The sequence below is a fragment of the Pocillopora damicornis genome, chromosome 4, assembly GCF_964200805.1.
Source record: "Pocillopora damicornis chromosome 4, jaPocDami1.2, whole genome shotgun sequence".
Lineage (NCBI taxonomy): Eukaryota > Metazoa > Cnidaria > Anthozoa > Scleractinia > Pocilloporidae > Pocillopora > Pocillopora damicornis.
The window spans coordinates 8753751-8772789 of NC_142673.1; the positions used below are offsets into that span (position 1 = coordinate 8753751).

Sequence of the window (19039 nt, forward strand, 5' to 3'; positions counted from 1 at the left end):
CTTTTATTGTAAAAAATAAAGAGTTCATGATCACCTTCTCGGTTGAACCAGCTGTTTGATTCAGGTTCTTGGCTCCAACCCTGTGGGTAAGACTCACTGTTGTATTGCTGAGCTTGAGACTCTTGCATGTCTGTTGTTTGATGCATCATAGGAGGAGCATTGGAGGAACTATCTTGGTGATAGAAGGCCATCTAAAAACGTCCCATAAAAAAAGACACCAATAAATACTTTTTATAGGGACACACTGGGCATTGAAAAAGTACAATCCTTAATGAATTTATCAATTTTCTGCACTGTCTGCCAAACATTTCTTACAAATTTAGATCTGACAATTTGGTGTTAAATCACACAAAACACCACTGCTGATTTTTTTTCTTTCTTCCCATCCCCTATCTGCATAAAAAAGTTGTTTGCTAGTAATTTACCTGCATGCCCCCATCAGGCTGAGAACTGTCAGTTGGATCATTTGAGAACTGGTTGAACCAGTCAATTGCAGAATTTTGCTGCGATGCAGTCTGTGGCACTGCAGACTGAGGGTATTCCGAGTATGCATATGGGCTGTTTTGTTCCTCAACCCATGCATAATCCATCCTTGGTGCAGGTGATTCTGTGATGGCCAAATTATTGCCCTCCATGATTTCTTCTTGATTGCTTTCAGGATCAACAAATTGGGCATGTTCAGAAACACTTTCCTGTGTAAAAAAAAAAAAGAAAAGAAAAGGAAAAAAAAGTCACATTACATACTTTGTGAACTTCAAAGATCCAAAGATAATTATATGACCTAATTAATGAACAACTCTTCTGGTTAAATAAAACAAATCCTATAGAAGTCAGGAAATAGTTTTAAAAATGCAGTGTCCTATTTATGCATTCATCATTCTCTCAACACTTCCTAGATGCTGACAAGGAGAATTTGTTTACTAATCAAGAGCCTCTCCTTAGTTGAGGATCATTTCCTTCAATATTGTTACCTTAAAGTGTGATTCAGGGGTGAAAAGGAACAAATTAGATGCTAGTCACTTCTAGGGGTCAAAGAGTGGATGTATAACTAACCTGCACCACTGCATCAGGTTGAAAAGAATCAAAAAAGTCAGCCCCCGAAAATGATCTCTGCTGAGAATCCATTTGTGGTGTCATAGACTGATTAACCATATTTGCAACTTTTGGGTAACTGTAGGGGGAGGTTTCCTCCTCAACCCAAGTACTTTGATCATGATTAGTATCCATTATGGCTGGAGATGATTGTGAGGATGAAGTTGTACTCCCTGTCAACTCGTTGTCATCATGTGGTGGAACCACAAGTTCGGAATCAGTAAAACCATCCACACTTTCCTATAAACAAAAGTTGATCATATTTAATCTGTTACTAGAAAAGCTAAAAAAGCCTATAGAACACTACTCTCATTTTTAACCTAACCAAATTGCAGGGAAAGTGTTCTTACCGACTCATAATGATGGGTAGTAGTATTGCCAAGCAATTCGTCTAATTCAGCCGGCCACTCATCCCAACCATCAAATTCATTCTATGGAAAAAAAAAAGTACAATTACTGCTGGGCAGGTATTAAAGAATGGTTTATTAGACTGGTTGGCCAATAGCTCTAGAGAAAAATGTTTGAATTGTCTCCTACTATATACATAATCCATCTCCAGCCTGCCAAGTGGCAATATTTTCACCAAATTGAAAACAATATGCCCATTAGTTTGCCTTTACAATGTATGGTGTTTGCTTTTATACCTCAATACTTCAAAAAAAAAATTCATCACCAGATTTTTTGTGGTCAAAATTTCAAGCTGTGCTCAATAAGGTTCCCATAGGGAGGAGGAAAAAGTTTGCCCTCTTTCACTTTAAGCTGTCTCCGCATTGAAATTAAAACAATTGCAAGTCAAATTGTCTATTCTAATAACAAGTATGGGGGTATATTGCGTTATGTTTTAATGTACAAAGACTCCTTTTCGCCCCCTTTTCTCTACCCTCTCAGTGTTAATTAGGTTTAAGTGATGAAAAATAAATATTTTTGTCCCTATCAAAATTTTTACCTGAGTACAACTCATAAAAGGATCCACGCTCTGTGTTGGAGATGTTGCTACTTCGAAAGAGTTTTGCAGAGCTTCTGATCCTGAGAAATTATTTTCACTGAAAAATAAACAGTAAAAAAATGGTTGTTATTAAAGACCTCCCTATGTCAAATCATTCTCAAAATAATTTAGTGCAAGTATCTTTCTGAATCTGAATTGGAAAATCGCTAGAAATAACCCAGGTCTCTGAAACATGGACAATTAACCTTCACACACACACACACACACATATATATATATATATATATACACTTTTATCACATTCTCCATACTGTTCTCTAAATATTTCCTTTGGTACAGAGATGGAAGGGGTTAAGAGAATGGTGTTCCTCTTGAGGGAATCTTTTTCATTGCATCAGCTTCCTGACATAAACTGAATGGACGTTCTAAAAGCAGATTAACCTCTGAGAGTGACTAGCATCTTATGTCTCCTTATGCCATCACCCCAGAACAAACATTAAGGTCATGAGAATAAGGGAAATGATCACCAACCAAGGAAGCTCTTGATTGTCAAACAAATTCTCCTTATCCGCACCTTAGGAAATGTATAGTTAACCTTTTAACTCCAAGAAGTGATTGAAATGTAACTTCTCACCATAACACCCATACACACCCAGAAAACAGGCAATGAGAATATCCAAACTTATCAGGTAGAAGTTGTTATCTTGATCTAGCACCAAATTCTTGAAACTAACTCACGAGGAAATGGTCGCAATAAGAGGGGAGAATTAATAATCAGATCTTTGGAGTTAGAGTTTAGGAATAAACACAACATACCTGCTTGATTGGTGGTTCCAAAATGAATCTTGCTGGCCTTTATTAGGGCTAGAACCACCTTAAATTCAAATAATGAAAGTTAATGATATGTAGAACACTGTGACAATAACTACATCTATCCATAATGCATAACTATTCAGTGGTGACTTTTTTCTACAAATACCAGACTGTTATAATATAATAAAAAAAATAAGTGTACTGAAGCCTCAAGCAAGTTATGTACCAGGTAAATATATTTGTTGTATTTTCAAATCTAAATGCTCTTTCCCTGTGACAGTGATTTTGCATGATTAAATTGAAACACATTTTATTGCACAATACAGAAAGTGGACAATGTTCACCACACATGCCTGTGTACAAGAAATGATATACATATCTTGCTTTTCCCACATGCCATCTGAATAGAATAACTGCTTGCGTGGGCTACTTAATATTTTTACTACAAGAAGTTCAACCGTACCTTTGATTAACTAAATTAAATTTAAAACAAATCTATCACAGCCAAAACTATTCACACCTGATTTCGTTCAATCCGTACATAGAAATTTATATTCGATTCAAAATGTTTGTGCTTCACAGTATCAAAATCAGCTCACATCGTTCAACCGGAAGTAAATTGTGTCTAAATAGTGTAACAAATTTACCTTCACGAACTTTTCAAATAAAATAAAAAACATGCGATTGAAAAAAAAACACTCCAGAAAAAATTTTGGAGAACATTATTGTCCCACCCTCCCAATATCTATGTTAACCTTCGTGACATCCATAACATCGAGTTCGAGGCTGTCTTTTGCTGGTCGAAATCTAGAAGCCGGTGGAACAGGTTACATCGAGATAGTTGGATTAAAGCGCATTGCAAGCGTTAAAAGAAGAACTTACCAAAATATCGAGCGGCATTAAAAATGCCTGGAATCTGTGCCATGTTATAGGCTGACCTCAAAAATCCTATCGAGGTAGAAGCTACTAACGCGAAGAACGTGTAGAACGAATTCACGATGCTCAAGCTAGAACTTATAGCACTGATGAAGCCCCCTCATCCATGGCGGAGTTCTGGGACTTCCTCCGGACAGGACGAAGCCAGAGATCACCGATGGACAAAGGGAGACACCAAGTTAACAGTGCAACAACGTGGAATAAAGTTTGGTAAGTCTAACAAAGTTCTCGATGAAGTAAACTTTTTAACATATATGCTAATCAACTTCTCACATCGAACTCACTGTAGCGAATGATTCCGCCACGTCACTTCACGCATTGTTTACGAAGGTTCTCCGCTGACGTCAAATTACGGAAGTCTCGCGCTCTCGAACGTCTTACCGGAAGTGAGTTAAGCCGAATATTAATTTTGAGAAACGCTTTTTTTCAAGATCTAACGTCCAAACTAACATGTTTGACTTCCGTCTGAGCTTTCGTAAGACAAAAATCCAATCGTTTATAGTTCTATGAAAGGAAAAAAGTGTCTCCAATATTTAAAAACTAGTTTCGGTCCAAATTTAGTATTGACTTTAACAGGATAATCTGTATGCATTCTTGTGTATTCTTGGTCGTAGCGAAGGAACAGCTTCTTCTTAAAAATGTAAATTGATATATCTCATGGTGGATTATAATAAAACAGCCTTTAGTATATTCAAATAACTTAAAACGTTGAAATTAGCTTTGTAGTTTCGAATTTTTCGGTTCGAAGTCTCGATTTTATGAATCATAAGGTGTGTGAGTAGAAAACAACCGCAAAAGGCGTGAACGAGTCCAAAAAGAACCATTTTACATGAGAGGATTTAGCTCAGTTGTATATGATATGCTCTACCAACACACCGTCCCGTTTGAAAATTAGGGTTAGGTCTGTAACTCTACACCGGCAAGCATGACAGAATCTGGCGACACAAATCACGAATAAAAGTCTCTTACCAATAGTACGTCAAATGATGGTTAGTCAACCCAACGAATAGTCGTAGTTGTTGTCTCCCAATCCAGCATCAGACAACATCAAAATTCATTATTCGTGATGAGAATCGATCGGCTCAAAGAAAGACTGTCACATGACCCAATATTATTAGTTCCCAGGACATTCGCCAGTGAAGATTTCAAAAGGTACTTCGGTATCACGTTTCAGACACTGACACGCTTAAAGACATTCGATAAGTTACGAATGACATCCGATAGTTTGCAAATGCAACTTGAAGATCAGATGAATCAAAATTTTTCCACTTTTGTCTCCGATGTCGTCTATAAAAAGAACCTCACTCAAATCTCTGGGTGAAAACGCCTTGCTAAAACGGACAATTGGAACTTTAGAAGTGCCTTCCTCTATGAACATATTCAATCGGAAATGTAGGCGCTTAATCTGACAACAAACTTTACTTCTGGTAAGTATTACGTAACCGGGTACGTGACTCAGCTTGTTTAGACCGCCAGGATGTTTTCATGACACTTAGGAAAGCTAAGCCGGTATACCATAATAATATATTAGTAAATCAATCGTCAAAATTTCCAACGTCGTGTGAAAGAGAAAAATCACAAAGTTCTTTAAATTTTAAAAAAGAATGATAACAGAATGAATTAACGGAGCATTAGTCTTACTTTGGAGCCGTTTTTCAGGATGTCACGCAACGCTACTCCTCCCGCGGGGCACCGTTGCGTGGCACTCAAAAGACGACTGCGAAGTAGACAAATTGTACGTATGAGTCTCATTATCTCAGAGTTCAACTTAGGTTCTGTCCAGGATCCGACGGGGCCGTCAACCCACCATAAACAATTGTTTTTTCACTCCCTCCCCTCAGTTTCCTTTCTGAGGAAAGGGATAGTGCTCAGCCTTTCCCCTCCCCCAACCTCGAGCGGAGGAAGGGAGCGATGGAGCAGAGGGTGACGATAATTTAAAAACATTTTCAGCAAAATTTGTCTCCTGAAGACCTAGTTCACTACATTTGTGAGAAAAACCTTGATGACAAAGAAGATTTGAGTGAGATATAACAATGAGTAACCGGAGTAAGAAACTAGTAATGGAATTACTCGCCCTGGAAACTGTGCACTGTCAGTGAAGTGGAAGATCATCAGAACGCGAACTCCGAAAGTCTCAGGTTCGATTCCTCATGGGTCACCTTTTTTAATGATGCGCCTTTTTAAGATGCTAAGAACTTTTTCTATATCTCACACTCTTGACAAGACAAAGAAAATACTTCAACACTAAGCCATTTTTGCAAAACGGCTTTACTACGTCCTTTTATCTTTTAAAATGCTACAAATTTGGAAGTAGCCTCTGCCTGAGTGTAATCATCAAACCTACATGGTTGAAGATTAGTGGACGGGTATACCTTTTAAAATCAAAATTTTGGACTTTACCAGTGACACTCGAGGAGCCAATAAGCTTGTACAAAATACGTGTTCTTACAGCGCACAGAGGACTTCTCGTATTTTCTCGAATGAAAACGTGAGGTTACGAATGAGAAGGTCACGAAAAGAACTTTCAAGGTCAACCGCCTATGAGCGATTGCCCGCTGTGCTTTACAGAACACTGTATGTTTTAACATACACAGAATTGATATGTTAAAACATATCAATTCTGTGTATCAGTTTTTAGTACAGAAGAAGAACGGGTCATTATGAACTAGACGTCTTGATTTAGTCACTAAACCTGATTTATCAGGTTCTTTGCTTTACTCGATCCCTACTTTTATTCATCATGGCTTTGGTCCATCATCATTGTTTCACAAGTCCTTTAAGAATATATCGATATTCGCACGTTTCACAAAAATGTCTCAAATTTTTTTTTGGATTCTATCTGTATTGGTAATGCGTTAAAATTTTATTCGAGAAAACCGCAGTTTCCTTCCATCTGGCAATTTCTGGCAAATGAGCAAAGCCAAACAAAGCGCCCGTCAATTAATGAGCCTACATAGACAACTAATCACTCCCTCTTGTAGTTACGCCCAGGATACACTCGTATGTAATTTGTGAATATTTTTGCTGCTATTCATTCACATGTGACTCACAGTTTGACATTTGGACTTTAATGACTGCTATCGTGTGAGGAGAAGCTAAAGCCTCGTATGAGGAAAGGAAACAGAGATTTGGAAATATCGCTTTGAGAATGGATAATCGTCGGGGTAACTCATCTTACGAAGAATGTTTCGCAGATGACGAATCTGACTGCGGAATGCGCTCAGTCAGCCGTTTCAATGACCACCATCAACGGCTATTGGGATATAGATATACCACTCTTTCACACTCTACAGAAGAGAACGAATGTGTTTTTGACTCTGAATGGGCTCTTAAGAGAAGATGTAGCCTTTCGTCGCTTATATACTCCAAATTTCTCATGAGATTGGACGACAAAACGAAGACTATTCAAAGATAAAGCTGTTTGGCTCTTTGACGGCCTGGTAAGGCAAGTGATGATATGCCCGCCATGCGTGTGACTGATGTGGTGCCAACTTAAAGAATGACATGTTTACATGTAAGAGGGGATGTTTAAAAATTTTTACGCTGCTCGACCAAATCAGTAGACTAGGAAATCATTGGCACTAACCAATCGCCCAAGTTGCAATGAAGGTTTTAATAGAAAATAAACTGCGTGCGAGGTATATGATGGTGTTAATTTACTCAACACGTGATTTAAGGATCAAGAATAATGTAGACATGAGTCCAAGTCAGGAACTGTCCTGTGACGCAGAGTTGTGGTTGGCAAGGTTATTCTACAAGATTAATTATGGAAGGATAAGAGTGCTTTATCGCGGTTTTGGGAGGATGACTTTTTTTACTACAGAGGTGACTACTCTCACTGGTACATATTTATGTAGAGTAACTTATATCAGTTATCAAGAAATCATTGATATACACTGATGATACAGCACAGAGACAAAGCAACTTTTAAGTTCTTTTTGGACTATATATATAGATAATACTGCAATCAGCAGTATACGACACACCAAAACGTCTAATAAGTTTTTTATTTATTCAACGGCTGATAACTGTCGTCCATTTTTTTTCATCCTTTGAACATGTTGAAACAACTCACTCACGCGTTTTCTTACAGTTCAAATACTGTTACCAACTGTCCAAGTAACCGCACGACATCGCGATATATTTGTCCTAGATTCGCGCGTATTTTGTTCCCTACTCAATGTGTCTTGAAGAACAGGCGCGCGTAATTTTGGGCCGCAGTCTATATTTAGTGCAGTTGATAATAACCTGTCACGCTTTCCGTTCCTGATAGCCTTGACATCTGTTAATGACCCTTTTTTCGGAGGATACTTTTGCGAAAACAAGTTTGGATAATTAAGGAAAGAGGGAAATTGAAAAATAACTCGGAATCTACAGCTCGGGGCTTTCTAAGTACAAAATGAGACTCATCGTAAGTGAAATATGCCGCAGTTGACGTCATATGATTGAATGATGCTTGAAATTAAATAGATTTTTAAATGGGTTTTGTCGTCGCTTACGACCAAAAGTATTTCTTTGTCTGTTATCTGTATTTATCAGGATGTGTGTTCTGAGTTAGGTCGACTGCCTGAAAACTGAGTCTTGACCGCAAATACTTGGAGGAATAAGTCCAATTTAAACGTATGCTTATTTACCGTTCGAGACCTGTACACTTTCCACAGATGAAAAAGAAGCATTTATTAGGAATAATTGGCTATCGAGGGAGGGGCGGAAATCATTAAATTCGAAATCTTGTGACTGAGAGTTGTTTTAAAGATCACACACACGTGATTTGTGCAAAGGGAAACTTGCACAAATTTTGGCTTTGTTGTAGGAGATAGAGTCAAAGAGAAACTACCGTGGTGATCTTGAAAAGGATTTGAAGACCTAGGCCTGCACCTCCTGAAAATTTCTGTCAGCGTAATATTTATTACTTTGAAGAACTACAAGAACTTTTTGAAAATATGAGAGGTTTTCAAGAGGGCACATGCATTGTTCCTGTGGTCTAAAAAGAGCTCCATGACGTAGTTTCGCGAAAATAGTCGCGACTATTTAAAATTTTTAACACTTGAAATACTGCATGTTGTTATCATCTTAAAAAAAAAGAAAAAAAAACCTTAGTTTTTATGATGATCACAAAAAAGGACGAATATGGGTACACTTTGAATTTCGGCTGTACAGTTAAAGGGCCTCCTTAGCTTTGTTTGTTCCTTGCATTCTTTTGGGAAAGGAAAAAAATAAATAAAGAAGAAAATTAAAACCCGTCAGTTTACCCTAAGGTCAACTATTTTTCTCCCTTCAACTCCTGTTCATTTGTATTATATGTTTACTGCCGTAAAAATTATATTTTTGACAGAGTTTATGCCTACTTGATAAATGCATTGAGTATTTTGGCGGCGATTGGCGGCACTTAGTCCATCACACGAGTTTTGTAGCCTACAGGTTCGTCAAAAGCAGACTCTTGATATTTTAAGCAATAACTTTAAATTGCCACGACTGTGGCCTAAGTCATGTTAACTTTGAACTGACAACTAAATATTACTAGAGAGAGACAGATGAGGAAACGAAGAACCAAGAGCTGGGAAAGATTCCCAAAGATAGAGAAAATTGAATATGATTGTGATCGACGAATTTGATATTATACAAGGCTCCATATTTACAATAACTGACGCTTATTTTGGAATTCTTGTTTCTCATTTCAAATGAAACGAAAAGCTCATACTCGAGGCGCTTTTCTTCCAACAGAAAAGAGATTGATGCGGCAGCAAAGAGCAGTGCATAGCAGTTCGGCTCAAAGACACTGATTACGAAAAACTAAACTTGCTTGGAAAACCCATAGGAGATATTGAAACGTTACAATTTGATATTTTCTTGTCATTGCGGGGACCCGTCTTTGTTTACTTTCTGGAAAATTCAAGGGCTTCTCAGGTAATAACCGTGATGAAAGAACACTTTTGTTATGCTAATTTCACAGAACATCGACAGCGCATCTTTTATAACTCAGTATCACTTAATCTTTTGTTTTGTTTCACGTAAGAGCTTTTTTATCCGAATGCTGCTCCGAAACCCTAGTTCATTCCAGCACGTACCACTTAAAATAATTCTCTGCCTGACGGACCAAAAAATTTGAACGTTAAAATGCAAGTCAGTCGAGAGGTCAGTGATCAAGACTATTTACCGGATAACGAGAGTTCTGGCGATGAATCTGAAGGCGCGAATATGGAAAATGCAGATAAGAAACTCAAAGGTGGAAATCCGGTATTGTCGAGGAATTTGGACAACGAGTTCGTGTTTGACAAAGAATGGGCTTTCAGGAGAAAGTGTAGCCTACAGTCGCTGCTATCTGCAAAACTTTTAAATCTTACCTATGAGACCAAGAGTTTGGAGTTATCAATCAAGAGTCAACAATACAAGGACGGGTCTCTCAAGGAAAACCATTCGACTAACGGTGAGAAAAACTACGAACCTCCTTGTACACACAAAAGCAAGAAAATACTACATGGAGCACGGCGAAGGGCAAAATCTGAAGTTTAACTTGAAAGGACTGATTGCTTTCGTACTAGCGCTTCGACCACAATAATTTCTGGTGATAAAGGGAGAAAAATTATAATTAAGGCTGTCTAACTCGTGATCTTGTGTTGTGTGACTGTGGTAAATTTGCAGTGTGGCCCTGATCTAAATCTGAAATACATGTACAGCAAAACAGCCTATTCAGTTTCAAGGAAGTCTTTAGTGATTTCCAACAAACCGTTGGTTGAATAAGTCGTCTGTTTGGATTGCATGTAGAGAGCTGATAACTGTGCGTGTCTGCAAAAGAACTGATTATACGTCATCTCAGACGGTAACGTCATCTTGGATGAAAGGATCGCAACCAACGATGTTAACAAGTGACATTAAGATTATAATATCAACTAATTCCTCGATTATTGTGGTATTTACTTCTTTCTACAGTTAAACAACAACTTCATACAATCTGAATGGCAAAATACACTTCCACTTCATTACTAATGTATTCAAAAGTGGCGGTCTTCTCTGAAGAACAAATCCAGTAGTTGCAGATTTAATAGCTGAATGCGAAACATGCTATCATGTTACCAGGGTTATAGTTTGCTAACTGTGGAATTTAACAGGTGTACTTACCCTTTAACACCGAGGATTGAGTAAAATATTAGATTTTTCGAATTGCCCTGAATAATTTGGGAGTGTTTAGTGGTGTTTGGTCACCCAGGACACAGACCAGCCAAAAAATTCCCGCCAGGCTATGAAACTGCATCTATGAGGTCTTCCAAAGTCTAATTATGCACATTTAGTTCAGAGCCAGGTAATATCCTACTATAAACAAGGAGTTTGACATAACCTTTTACACACTAACATCAGCATATTCTCCAAACTGTGCTTTATACATTTCCCAAGGTATTGTATAGGAGAATTTGTTAAACAATCAGCAGGAGTTTCTTAAGTTGGGGATCATTTTGTTTATTTGTGACTTTAATGTTTCATTTAGGGGTGACACTGTGAAGAGAAATTAAAAATTTGAGTGGATATATTAGTAATGTGGAGGTCCAGATTGGGAAAGATAAAAATTTAGACTCCTGAATGTGACATGGCAAAAATAGCCAACAATTTTGACTATTTTTGAATAATATTTCTAAATTTTTATTGCAATATTGATAATATATTTTTCCATGTCCATTGTACAAAAACATAAGAGGACACTTCTTGATGCTATGTTCAAACTTTGAGAATGAAATAATTTGAAATTGCAAAGTAATATAAATATTAATAATGAGAATAAATGGTTTCCAAAATACTAGTATTGTGAGTGAATGATTGTTTTGGTCATGCATAGAAGAAGCATGAACACTTGAAATATTGAAAGATGTTATTCCTCTTTTCATGAGTGCCGAATGATGATACACTCCGAGTCCCCTGGAGGAATCAAAACCAAACTCTGCTGATATTTGATATTACAATGTTCTACAACTGAGATACAGAAAACTCCATCCAGCCTGTTACCAGTCAAATCACACGTAAATAATTTGGATCTGATGTGAGCCAAGTCTTCATTGGAAATCTTCTCCTATCTGAGTAGTTGACAAAAAAGCTAGTGTTTTCCAGACCAATCAGAGTCTAGTAAAGCAAAACCAAGACAAACTTGATAAACTCTCAACACTAGATTGTTCAAATTACTACCTGGAAATTAAAGTTCTGTATTACATTCCATGTGTAATTGAGCTTTCCTTTTTAACAATTGACATCTCATAAGTAATCCCAGTGTTCAAAACTTTTTAGTTTTTATACCCTGAAGTTATATCATCCTTAGTAAAAGTCACACCATTTAGTTTCATAATGGATATAAGTTTACATGACTCTCTAAAACTACCAACAAAAGCCTGTCAGAATGTTTTCAACATTTAGCCACAATTTTTCAGCTACAGTTTACCTTAATGGATTGGCAATGAAGGTTTGAACATTTTTCATTTATTTCATACATGCACATTGCAAGTTTCTACAATGTCTTACTACTTCAAGCAATACTGGAATTTGTTATTGAAAGTCCTGAACATGATTTGTTTAAGTCTTTGTTCTTGATTACAGTTCTTGTGAAATAAAGAAAAGATGGAGGTCTCCATGCTTATTTCACCCTTTAACTCTTAGAAGTGATTAATATATATAATTTCTCCCCATATTGTCCTCACACTATCCACAAGACAGGTAATGAGAATACTCAAATGTATCAAGTAGAAGGTGGTATTTTTATCTACTGATAACACCAAATTCCTCTTACTAATTTACTTGGAAATGTGTAACAGCTAGAGGGGAGAATTAACAATCAGATCTTAGGAGTTAAAGGGTTGTGAGAAAACCATGATTTACATCCCTGGCAAGCCACCAGCCATAAATAAAAGCTGCAAGTTTGTCTATGTGCTTGGACTTATCATCCCTGAAATTACGTCAGGAACACATTAGTAATGAGCTTCTGATTACAAAAAGTAATTATGCACAAATGCAACATAGACCAATGGAATTACCCCTAAACAGGCCTTATATTACATGTCAGAGCTCAATGAAACATCTTGGTTCATAATTTTCCAGCTTTTATCATGTCCTCTGAGCACTTTGTGATGCTAACCAAAGCTAGTACCAATTCTATGATTAGATATATATCAGAAGAGCTTAGGTTTTTTTTTCCTGATTGCTTTTCTACACACTGAAAGAAGTGACAGGAGAAATTGTGCCTACATTCATCTTAAGTTTCAACCAAAATCTTGATTTCTTTGAATCATTGATTCTTGGGTTAAAGGATTCTTCCTTTACATTTGTTAAACTGAACATGCCTCAGTTATTTACTAGTGACAAAAATGTTTGAAAGTAATTAAAACACCAATCTTTGTTAAGTAGAGTCTGTCTGTGCTCTTCACTCCATGAAGTTAAATGACATTTTCCACTCCCATTTGCTTTGAGAATCTTGCATGCATTATGCTCAAAAAAGGCAAAGGAGATTCTCAGGGAGAACACTAAATTTGGCAGGTATGGAGTCAACCTCAGCAGCAGTGGTACTCAGTCACGTTGTGTGAGTAATAATTACCAAGCTATAAATTTATGCCTAACTTCACCGTTAACAAAAAGCTCAGCGTGTTTCAAGTTCCTTTCCACATTGTTCCCATAAGAGTTGATGGAATAGTAAGTTTTCTCTTTAAACCTACCAGTATTAGTTAAGCCTCCACCACTGAATCGATGCTCAATTATTTAGATGACTTTGCAACATGCATTCAGTAATAACATCTGAAGCACCACTTAAGTCAGTCGCAATCGAAAGCCATTACCACCTCATCTTTGGAGGCTTTACGAATTGAAAGTCGCTGTCCCATCGCTGGGTACAGTCTCTGGCTTATAGCCAATTCTCTCGTGAATTTTTGCAATTCTCTTTGGATCATTGTACGCCATAGGAGAATCGTCGAGTAAGCTTTCCAGCTTAGAATCGTCTTCCTCCTTCTTCTCTGTTTCCTTCGTCCACATCTTTTTTGCCTTTTCGTATTCTTCCACATCCTCTCCTCTTAGTTCTATTCTGGTAGGCTTTCTTCGTAACATAATTTTCAAGCAATAGCGGGAGAATTTCGATAAAATTCACAGCAATTTACAGTCTTAACTCTTTCGTGCTAGGCCTGGAAATGGCGGGAAGGTAGTTAGAGAGCCAGTAGTACCAATGATAAGCTGTATTCCTTCAAGCGGTATATCCTTCATGTATGAAATCATCTCGTGACAGGAAAAATAATTTTTAAAATGGCGGCGTTCGAGAAGCAAAAAGTGGCATGTCTGTCGCAAGTTGATCTTAGTAAGAAGGGGAGCATAGATGACCAAATCAAGGACTTAGTACAATACATTAACGCTAAAGAAAACTTTTTTACGACAAGTTCTTGTTCTGGAAGAATATCCATTTTCTCCGAGGTTAGCCAGTTAGCAAAAACATGTTTGACTGTACATGTGTTAACCTAAAAAATAATAAAAAAACTTTAGGATTACCCATTTTTTCTTTTTCTCAAACCTCCTACAACATTTTTTTTTGTGCGCGCAATAGAACTACCTCATATTTTGCAGCTGGCAGATCAGAAGAAAAAACAATGCGAATGGCTCTATGTTACCCATGATGCAGCTATAAAAGAAGAAGTTGTAAGTATTGACCATTCAGTGTTATCGGTATGCATGTTCTCCATGCTACTCGCTTTCCATTTCCTAAGGTGTCGAGTAGGAGAAATTCGTTGACAATTAAGAGCTTCTTTAGAAAACTTTGGACTACCTTTTATAATTATGCCTAGCCTGAATTAACGGTACATATGTGTTTCTTGGTGTTGCCTTGTAACCAAAAACATCAGATGTCCCATGGAGAAGGGGTGATTAGGGGTTTGAAATTAAATTCTATAGCATACAACTCAATTTGCAAGCTGTCAGCAGGATAGGTATCTTGCCCCTAATTACCCAGAATGCAAAAAACCAAATTTGCATCACAACCAGGGCCAGTCAAAGACTAATAATAACAGGATTAACGACCTGGGCTTCCAGAAAGATAGAAACCAAAATTCAAGGCAAACTTTTTGGTTCATCCTTGACCCATGGCAATTTTCCTATTCAAACAACTGCTCAGCTTTCTGTAACAGTCAGTGATCAGTGGAAAAAATTCTCCATTCCTTTTCCTCTATGAGGAGGTAAGTAGACATTTTGTACAGAAAGTTTTCTGAAGAACTCGTTTCTATCCACATTGTTATCTTTTGAAACTAGATCAATTCCTTGAAGGACTGTAAAGGAAGTGCTGTGTTCAAGTTTGAACCATTTGTTTTACATGTTCAGTGCAGGAATCTTGAATGTGGACAACAAATGGCAAGTAATTGAATTGATTTATGACAAATACTCTATCAAACTATTGATCAGCTGCATAAAATGGTCCTCCTGAGGCACTCCAGAAATCATACATATCTAACCCTTAATTGAAAAATGTGTGGGCAAGGCAGAGACAGATCCAGGGGGATGGGATGGTCTAGAAGTCTGCACTCCCCATTCCAATGGACCTGCCGGATTCTTTACTTCTTCTATCACCCTGAATTCCTGGCTATGACAGGATGACATATTACGTAACCCTTTCACTCTGTCCCAAAATTCTCCTTAATGCCTATATACTGTATAATTCTTATGATGTTTGTTTACTGAGTATAGATACTGTGAGGAGAAATTCTTTCTTGGTCACTAATGGGAGTTTAAGGGTTGATACTACTCAACTTTAAATTTTCAAAATTTACCTATCTTATTAGTATTTTTTAGCTTACTCAAACACTTCTGTTAAAGAAAAATTATGTCTGTATTTTCAAAGTCAAAGTCAACCTCCTTAAGATTGGGACTTGAGGGGGGAGGACACAACTGTGATAATTTATATGATTATCACAGACTATTTATTGTGTTGTTTATTTCCCATCTAGCTCAAAGCTGCACTTATATCTGGCTTTAAGAATTCTGGAATTGTCATTGGCAGGAAGGCCAATGTGATTGTGGTGGGTGTCATTCCTAGTTAAGTTTTGGATGGTTCTCTAATGCTACGTAATAAAAGTTCAAAAGATTTCTTCCTAAACACAGAAAATGTTCTACAAATGACAAGAAAAGAAAATAAAAAATACCTGCAAAATTAATGTATATTCATAACATGAATAAAAATCTTAAGAGTATATTAGGCATTACTTTTAGGCATTTTCAGATTTATTAAGTGAATGCAATGGTAGACATTAGGGCTTGTGTATTGCATTTTGCACTTGGCTCATGTAGCCTTCTACCAAACCAAAAACTTACAAAAAAGCCTTTTCCACAGACTGCACTTGACATCAAACGAAATATATTTAATCAAAACATACAGGTTGTAACCTTAGTCAAGTAAATCCCTGATTTGAAATAGACTCAAAATATTGATCTTTTTTAGTAATTAATATCTAACTTAAAATTCTTGTTTGCTTGCTCTTAGGGCAGGATTATTAGATTTAACAGCTCTATATCGACTGAGAAATAAGCTTAACCCTTTAACCCCTCAGAAAATCTAGCCTCTAATTTCTCCATACAGTATCACCCTTAAATCAAATGTAAAGGTCATGAGAATACAGGAACCAATCACCAATTTAAGAAGCCCCTGACTATCAAACAAATTCTCCGTGTCAGTACCATAGAAAATGTTGCAAAAAAATCACCAAGAAGAGAATATGAATGCTAATTTTAGTGTGTAAAGGGTAAAAAAATTGATAAACACCATATCAGAATATTTTTCCTTGGCCTGTTTTGGTCTATGCTTCCCTTTTACAGTTAGTTTTTATTTTACTCACTGTATGTGGTATGCATAATTAAATGTGGCAACTAATGGGATCTTAACCAGTCACAGCTCATCACATTTAGCTGATCTATTAATTTTTTTTCAGGCAGTGAGAAGTACGCAGAGCTTAGAAGTCCCACTTGTTCACTTGGGAGAACAAATGGTGTCACATAAGGTAATCTGGCAAAATCTTTCCCTACAAATCTACACTTTAATTTGAAATTTAATGATTAGGGGAAAGAGATAGGTGTAGTGCAATATCAGTGTAATTAGATAAAAACAGGGATTGAAAATGAGGTTTTACATGAAATAGAGGTTTCAAGCCTCCTGTTTTAGCTGAAAAAATCCTGTTTCCAGAGTTTATTTTGGACCTTCCAATTTTTGCTCAATATTATAATAATTTTTTAAAATTTTTCTCTGGCAAAGGAAGATTAAGTTTTTCCTGCTTCACTAATGGTCTTTTGGTGTGCTCCTTTTTCTTTTGTTATTTTTTGTTTTTTTTTTTGTTTGGCTCTATGGGTCCATTGTATTTTGCACTGTATAATGCACTGTATGCAAGAAACATCATTAACAAAAATGCAATAGGAGCCAATAGGCTCAAAATGCAGAAAATGACATCATGGGATGGAATCTCTGCATGAAGTGAACCATGATTAGGTAAAAGAAATCCTCTCTCCACTTCCTAAGGGATGTACATGCATGTGATGCAATTTCCTTACTAGGGTTTAAGTCACATGTTGAAATACCACTAGTTCATATTTCCTTGAGGAACTACCAACAGTTATTTGATTTGTATATGAATTCAATTCAATTATTATTTTTATACCCCTTGATTTTGACTTTTTTCATTATTGAGTATGTAGAGTTCCTGGTGGATATTGCAAACAATAAACTTGAAGATAATCAAATAAGAATAGACAGGTACACCTGATATATAAACATTGGTCAAAAAGACTACATTTATAAATAGAAATAAGAGAGATGGTAAATTTTGAGCCCAATAAAGAAATAGAGAAAGATGTTTTTTGTCTTGTCACGAGCATGGGACACAGAAAAAATTTGGAGTCCCCATGAGGAATCAAACCTCAGACCTTCAGATTCCACAAAAAACATGACATACTACCCTAAATTAATTTTGTAAAATTACACAATGATACAAATGCATCAACTACAAGCACATTCACAACTAATGAAATATACCAACACTCACAGCCAATTAACTTGTAAATGTTATACACATGAGAAGCACTCTTTAGAACATTTTGCATTAACAATTTCATTAACTCTTCGACTGCTGACTGGCATCTAATTTCTCCATACAATATCACCCCTGAACAACTTTACCAGATTAAGGGAAGTAATGGTCTATAATCACCAACTGTGAGTCTTGATTGTAAGGCAAATTCTCCTTGACAGCACTGTAGGAAATGTAAAGAGAATAGTATGGAGAATGTGCATACTTATGTTAGGGTGTAACGGGTCAGTAATCACTTTATGAGATAAGAAAGTGGCTTGGTGTTTGTCTGAGTGTCTTTTGATTGAAGTGAAGTTATATTTAATAGTATTCCTTGTTTTGATGCTGATGTATGCAAAATGGTCATCATTTTACGTAACATTGCAGATTTTTCAAGAACCTCAAGGACGTATTACATAATCATAACCTCAGTGACAGCACATCTCAGAAAACAGGTACTTGCAATTAGTGATTTCATCACATCCATCCAAACGGCTTTTCTGTGAGTTCCAACCCATTGCTTTGTTATTTTAGAAGAATATGCTGGTGCATATCTACCTTAGTTGTGAACGGTATCATTTGGTTACATATGCTTACAAGTTCACTCAGTAACTTAGCAGTTTTAACCCTTTCTTGTACAGATAGCCCATACCTTAACAAGTTTGTACTTTTGATTTCAGACCCAAAACAAACTACTGACACCAGAAAAGATGAACTATTTACTGAAGTGACAAGAACCTCCCAGAAATCAAATGCTGATAATTTTGTACATTTAAATGATAATGATGTGCTTGACTGCTTGGCCTCTTTCTATGGGGATGTGTCATGATCTTTATTGTTTGGGCCAGGTTTAGGTGACTGTGCACAGTTGAGCCCAGATCAAAGAGCAACCTTTTAGCGCTAAGAAAATTGGGAAAATTGGCTCACATCTCTTAATTTTGGAAATTATAGGGGAAATTGTTACTTATCATCAGAACATGGCACTGTTGTAGGAGATCTTTCTTGCAATATTGTTTGATTCTTAACTGAGTGTCAATGGCAAAAGGACCAGTAAGGGCCTGATGCTGCAAGATTCAGTGCACTGGAGACTCTTTCATTTGATTCTGACTGGTCAGTTGTGTCATGACTGATCCCAATAAAGATTGAGAAAAGCAAGTAAACCCAAGTAAACAATGCCTGTGTGGAAGTTTTCTTGTGT

At 36.8% G+C, this 19039-nt stretch overlaps 2 protein-coding genes and 1 long non-coding RNA gene across 5 annotated transcripts in view; 2 read left to right on the forward strand and 1 right to left on the reverse strand.

Moving 5' to 3' along the window:
- The window catches only part of LOC113669092 (uncharacterized), a 28290-nt gene extending 23292 nt beyond the window's left edge, over positions 1-4998 (reverse strand). For 2 of the 3 annotated variants that reach the window (XM_089204300.1, XM_089204299.1), the window contains exons 1-7: positions 3734-4091; positions 2855-2912; positions 2039-2135; positions 1443-1523; positions 1054-1332; positions 426-692; positions 35-191 (exon numbers count right to left, since the gene is read on the reverse strand). In XM_089204300.1, the coding sequence (XP_089060426.1) occupies positions 35-191; positions 426-692; positions 1054-1332; positions 1443-1523; positions 2039-2135; positions 2855-2912; positions 3734-3776 (982 nt within the window). In that variant the 5' untranslated portion in view covers positions 3777-4091. Of the gene's footprint in view, positions 1-34; positions 192-425; positions 693-1053; positions 1333-1442; positions 1524-2038; positions 2136-2854; positions 2913-3733; positions 4092-4756 lie in introns of those variants that run through there. The other variant, XM_089204301.1, reaches the window with a different exon arrangement.
- A 78-nt stretch (positions 4999-5076) lies between these two features.
- LOC149046712 (uncharacterized) lies at positions 5077-8270 on the forward strand. The gene is made up of 2 exons (XR_016185935.1): positions 5077-5214; positions 6840-8270. It is a non-coding gene; the product is annotated as an uncharacterized LOC149046712 (long non-coding RNA).
- A 5738-nt stretch (positions 8271-14008) lies between these two features.
- LOC113669096 (tRNA wybutosine-synthesizing protein 3 homolog) lies at positions 14009-18996 on the forward strand. Its single transcript, XM_027185094.2, has 8 exons — positions 14009-14215; positions 14366-14437; positions 15044-15142; positions 15736-15807; positions 16714-16782; positions 17464-17528; positions 18229-18296; positions 18522-18996. The coding sequence occupies exons 1-8, from the start codon at positions 14051-14053 to the stop codon at positions 18668-18670; spliced, it is 759 nt and encodes a 252-aa protein (XP_027040895.2). The 5' UTR covers positions 14009-14050; the 3' UTR covers positions 18671-18996.
- The last annotated feature ends 43 nt before the right edge of the window (positions 18997-19039 follow it).